Raw genomic sequence first — 5,472 nt, 5'->3', positions numbered from 1 at the left:
CTTCACTGCCTGCTCTTCTGAGTACTGTAGGACTTCCAGGCTAGATGCAGCTGAGGACCACTGCAGCTGCAGCATAGCCTGCAGGGTGTGGGGAGTGGGGCCTGCCTAGGAGGCAGGGGCCAATCCAGTCAAGGGCCCAGACTGTGGCATGTGCGGACAGGGCCAGTGGATGATGGGCTAGGACTGGACTGAGCCCAGGGGCCTCTGGTGACAGGTCCAGGCCTCTCCCTGCCCTTGCCCGGCCCCTGGCCTCACCCACACCAAGAACCGGGAGCACGGCTTTCTGTGCCAGTCCTCCAGTGCCCAGGGCACTCACCCCCACTCCAAACCGGTCTGTCCAGCCAGCCACACTCTGGAGGGGGAGCCTCCCACCTCAGACACCCCAAGAAAGCGAGAGTCCAGGCACATGAATAAATAGAAGATGGTTTATTCACACAAAAGGAAGGCTAAGGAGGTGACAGGACTGCTCTCAGGCCATCTCTGGGTGGCTCTGCCACAGGTGCTTGTCCAGTGTGGCCCGTAGGCCAAATGGCACACAGCAGTGTGGGCACTCATAGCGGGTGCTGCCAGGCCCCAGACCGTGCATGCGGCGGTGGCGGTTGAGCTTGCTGCTTTGGGCACAGGCATAAGGACACTGGTCACAGGCGTAGGGCCGCTCACCAGTGTGTTTACGCCGGTGTACTACCAGGTTGCTGCTGTTGGCAAAGTACCTCCCGCAGAACTCACAGCTGCTCCCAGGCCTGCGGCTCTTGCCAGTCGACTTGGGGGTCTTCCTGGTGGTTGTCTTCTCACTCTTTATAGGGTCAGTCCTTGGTACTTTGCTCACAGTCAACTTTGGTCCCCAGTCAACAACACCTGGGCCTGCTTGAGCTCCACTGCCAGGGGCCCCGGGTTCCTGGACTCCTGCTGTGGCTGCAGCTCCAGCCTTCTCCACCTCCTCCAGGGGGAGGGTGCTGGCTGGAACAGCTGCATGGTCAGCTGGCTCTGGAGGGGCTGCTGGGGAGACACCCCTGCTGCTGGCAGGGGTGCAGGGGCTCCCGGATGTCTGCTGCTTGTGGGTCTTCTTGTGCCTGTTGAGCTTGCTGCTCTGAGCACAGGCGTAGGGACACTGGTCACAGGCGTAGGGCCGCTCACCAGTGTGGGACCGCATATGGACCTTGAGGTTGCTGAAGGAACTGAGGGTCTTCTTGCACACCAGGCAGGTGGGGCTTCGCCGGGCAGCACTGCTCACTGTGGGGGGCTTATCCTCAACTGGTGCTACCACTGCCACTGCCGATACGGCCGCAGCTACCTCAGCCAGGCCCAGCAGTGGGGACTCCGGGGTCTCTGATTCGGTCTGGTAGATGGATAGCCCATGATCCCACTGGGCATGGCGTAGCAGCTTCCAGGCTTCACTGAACTGTCTACCACATCGCAGGCAACTCAGAATCTTCAGCTCCTTGGATTCTGGAAAGGGGAGGAAGGGGCAGAAAATCAGTGCTGGCCTCAACTGAAGAGGGCCTGCTGTTCCAGAGAAGGGGAGGTCAGCAGGGCACTGGAGAATCGGACAGGGCCAGATCTTACCACGAAACCTCAGAGCTGGGGCCTGGCACAGACAGGCCAGGCAGGTCGGCTAGTGTCTGGATTCCAAGTGTGACATTTTCTCTAGACCCATGGCACAACTACAGGACACTTCCCAGAGCTGCCAAACCCCAGACAGTCCAGGCCAAAGCCAAGCAGAAACCAACCCATCCAACTCCAGCTGTGTGATCCTGGACAAGACATCCTCCCACGCCTCAGTTTCCCAAGCTGATAGAGTATGGGAATCTGAGGGGCCCCTTCCAGGCTTGTGACCTCAAAATAGGGAACAGCTGATAGTTTTGGTCCCTATAAGCCCTCAAACATGAGATGAGCCTCAGATACCAAAATACCCACAGCTGAGCCAGGAGTGGTGGCTCACACCTTTAATCCCCAGCAATGAGAAGGCAGAGGCAGGCAGATCTCTTAAGTTGGAGGCCAGCCTGGTCTACATAGAGTTTCAGGACAGCCAGGGCTATTTAAAGACCCTGTCTCAAAACAACGAAAAAAAAAAGTACCCACAACTGACTATCCAGGCCTGCAATACCAGTAATACCAGCTGCCTAGGCAAGGATGAACCCCTGTCTAAAATGTTAAACCCAGCAGTGACTCTCCAGACACTGCCTACTAGTCAGTCCTGGAGTGCCCAGTTACTCAGGTTAAATCCATCTCAGCCCCTCCCTCAACTAAAGCTGATTGAACTATAGACCCACCCTGGCCCAGCCCTAAATATAATTCTATTTCCCAAGTCCCAACAGGAGCACCACATGAGCTGGGGGCCGGGATTTCAAGTTCCCATCAAGTCCCTAAATCCTGTAGCCAACAAGAGTTCACTCCATGGACCAAGCACCAGTTAGAGTTTTAATTCTTCCATACACGAGTATCCAGCACCCTGACCAGGGGCTTCCCAGCACTCAGCCGGGAGATCCCAGCAAAGGAACACGCCAGAAGCCCCCGTTCCCTGTCTGAACTGTCTGATTAGAAAGATCCAAACACAGTAGGGATGATAAGATCCGTTCCTGCGGGCCTCCAGCTCTCTGCCTGAGGCCACTGTCCCCACCTCCTCCATGTCCCTCTACTAACAACCCTGGTCCAGCCACCTGGCCAGTTATTTCTGTCCGTGGGGAAGGAGAAGTGAAACTAAATTGAGGGTGTATGGCAAAACCCCGGGCCAGTCTTCTGGGCTTGGCCACACCTTGTGGGTGGCCTTCCTCCGCTACCCAGCCCCCGCCCTACCTCTAGTCCCTGCCCTAGGACAGGCAAGCCAAGGCCACGCCTAGGTTCTACCCTAAGGGGGAAAAGGGGAAGTAATGTTGCTCGGTGCCCCATCTGTCCACCTTAGCTCCCTCTCCGCAGGGCAGGAAGCCCAACCCTAGATCAGAGGTGGTCACTACCCGCGGAATTACTTACCTGAATTGGGGCCGACGCCTTGGAGGAGCTGACAGCCCAGTTTCTTGTGGTCCATGAAAGCGATGATGGCCTCCAATGGGAAAGTCTGCAGGCAGCGGCCGCAGGTCAACAGATCTGGGTGCTTGTCGGTCCAGGGCTGGCGGTCTGCAGGGAGGAAGCGGGTGGTGAGCGGTGGGGTGGGGCCCGGCTAGGAGTGAGGGTTCCAAGGTGGAGAGGGGAAACCCGGAGGTCAGAGGCGAAGGCTGGGGAGGCCAGGCCGTCCCGGGGCCATCCCCAGGGGAGAGGCACCCACCGGAGGGTCCCGGTGCACGCAGGAGCGAGGGCTGGGGACGCCAGACCGGTTCCGGGGCAGAGAGGCACCAGCAGAGGGTCCCGGTACACGCAGGGGCGAGGGCTGGGGACGCCAGGCGGGCCCCGGAGCAGAGAGGCATCCACCCCGAGGGTCCCGATGCGCACAGGGCCGAAGACCGGGGACTCACCGGAAGGTTCGGGGCTCAGCGGTATCCACGGGGCACACGGGCTGCGTGCGCCGAGGGGGCGCGGGTCGGTGCCGAGGCGACGCTCGGTACCGAGGAGCTTCGGCATGTACACGTCCTTCGGGGACCAGAGCCCCGGGGCCAAGGCCCCCGCGTCGTGCTCTGGCTTCACATCAATGACGAGCTCGGGCGTCTCCATGTCGTCTTTGTCGGGCTCCGGGTCTACACGGCGCGGCACGCAGCCGGCCTTGCGGCGGGACATGGGGCGATGGCGCAGGAGCAGACAACCCGCTCGGCGGCCGGACGCTCAGGTGAGTGGCCTGCGGAGACCCGCGCCGAACTTTTTACACGTGCTGGCCCTGCGGTGGCTCCGCCCATTAGGGGCGGGGTCTTGCGAGGCCAGTCGCCGCGGCCAAACCCGACCTCCTGGCCGGCTGCCCCGGGATGAGTGCGCAAACTGTGCCACTGGAGTCGATTTCACCCGGGAAAGTGGAAGGAATTGTTCCCAAACCCATCATAGCGCTGGTGATACCCGAGGCTCGGGATGTCGCGCCTCCTACCCAAAGGGAGAAGTGGTGGGCATCTCTCTTACAAGACGGGAAGTTTTCTAAGAAAATTTCGCCCTTTAAACCTTCATCTTTTTCTTTTCTTTTCTTTTTTAATTTTAATTAATTTTTTTTTTGTATTTTTCTCTAAGACAGGTCTCAAGACAGATCTCTAAGACAAGCTGACCCCGAACTGGCTAAGTAACAAGTAACGGATGATGGCTTTGCCCTTTTGATCTGGCCTCCACCTCTCCAGCGCTGGTTTTACAGGGGTACATCGCTACACCCATTTTATGTGGTGCTGGGCATCGAACCCAGAACTTGCATTCTAGGCAAGCACCCTACCCACTGGGCTACGTCTCCAGACTTTGCCACCCCATTTCTTGAGCACCTACAGTGAAAGAAACCATTTCATAATACTTATAATATGGAGATGGGGGGGCGCAGGGAGAGGGAGCGGGACACCACAGATGACTGTATAATATGGACCCTACCTCCACCACTACCCCCGTGCCTTCTGGTAATCCCAGCTACCCAGGAGGCTGAGAATCACAAATTCAAGGCCAGCTGGGGCTGTTCCATAGTATATGGAGTGCCTTATGTGCTGATAAGTGAGGCAGAAATCAAGCTGGAAAGGGGGTAGGGTTATCCCCCCCCAAAAAAAAAGGGCTTCAGTTTTCTCCCCTGTACCAGGACTGAGCAAGCAGGGCAGAATGGAGACTTGGGCGTGCAGTGGTAGCTTTTGCAAATCGGCCATCTCAGCATATGAAATGTGGAAGCAGGTTCAGCAGTCCAAAGCCCGTTTCAGTCAGCTGCATAGGGAGATTGAGACTAGTTTGGGCTGCAGGAGACCCTGCCAAAAAAAATAAATAAAAATTTTAAATTTCTATTTATTTTTCTTTGGTTTTTTCAAGACAGGGTTTCTCTGTGTAGTCCTGCCTGTCCTGGAACTCGCTTTGTAGACCAGGCTGGCCTCGAACTCACTGAGATCCACCTGCCTCTGCCTCCTAAGTGCTGGGATTAAAGTTGTGCACCACCACTGCCCCGGTTAAAAAAAAAAAATTTAAAGCTGGTTTTTGGTGGTGGTACACTCTGTAATCCCAGTGCTCCACTCCAGAATCAGAGGCAGGAGGATTGCCCAAGAGTTCCAGGCCAACTGGGATACCACCTAGGGAGATCTTGTCTCAGAAAATAAATGTGAAGATCTGAGGTTTGTGAGGGAGCACTCAGGACTAAGGGGAGTGGGGCAGGAACCTGGCGGCGGGGGGGGGGGGGGGGGGGGGGGGGGGGGGTGGGGACACACCCAGAAGGGTCTTCTGGTGACTTCGCCTGGTACCAGGGGCCTGGAGGGTTTGAGGCTAAACGGAATGATAACCATCTACGTCTGCTTTCTTCCAAGTCCTAAGCTACCCATTCAAACCAAATAAATGGCCAGCAGCCCTCTCTGCCTCTCTCTGAAATTTCCCTCAGATAAGAATTTTCTC

At 57.1% G+C, this 5,472-nt stretch overlaps 1 protein-coding gene across 1 annotated transcript; it reads right to left on the bottom strand.

Annotated features, from left to right (window-relative positions):
* Positions 1-407: 407 nt before the first annotated feature.
* Positions 408-4,050, bottom strand: Znf296 (zinc finger protein 296). Its single transcript, XM_052714105.1, has 3 exons — positions 3,447-4,050; positions 2,968-3,111; positions 408-1,446 (listed from the first exon to the last, which is right to left on the bottom strand). Exons 1-3 carry the CDS (start codon positions 3,703-3,705, stop codon positions 470-472), a joined length of 1,380 nt encoding a protein of 459 aa, XP_052570065.1. The 5' UTR covers positions 3,706-4,050; the 3' UTR covers positions 408-469.
* Positions 4,051-5,472: the final 1,422 nt, after the last annotated feature.

Source organism: Peromyscus californicus, unplaced genomic scaffold (assembly GCF_007827085.1).
Source record: "Peromyscus californicus insignis strain IS unplaced genomic scaffold, ASM782708v3 Scaffold_4__1_contigs__length_199733344, whole genome shotgun sequence".
In the NCBI taxonomy this organism is placed as follows: domain Eukaryota; kingdom Metazoa; phylum Chordata; class Mammalia; order Rodentia; family Cricetidae; genus Peromyscus; species Peromyscus californicus.
The sequence above is the reverse complement of the archived record's forward strand: the minus strand, read 5'-3'. Positions and strand labels throughout refer to the sequence as shown.

Bases quoted from the DNA above. Each gene is read 5' to 3' on its own strand.
- Znf296 (XM_052714105.1), bottom strand. From the start codon at position 3,705: ATGTCCCGCCGCAAGGCCGGCTGCGTGCCGCGCCGTGTAGACCCGGAG. The intron at 3,112-3,446 runs GTGAGTCCCCGG...TCCTCCCTGCAG, and splicing joins GCTGAGCCCCGAACCTTCCG to ACCGCCAGCCCTGGACCGAC. The intron at 1,447-2,967 runs GTAAGTAATTCC...TCCCCTTTCCAG, and splicing joins AGGCGTCGGCCCCAATTCAG to AATCCAAGGAGCTGAAGATT.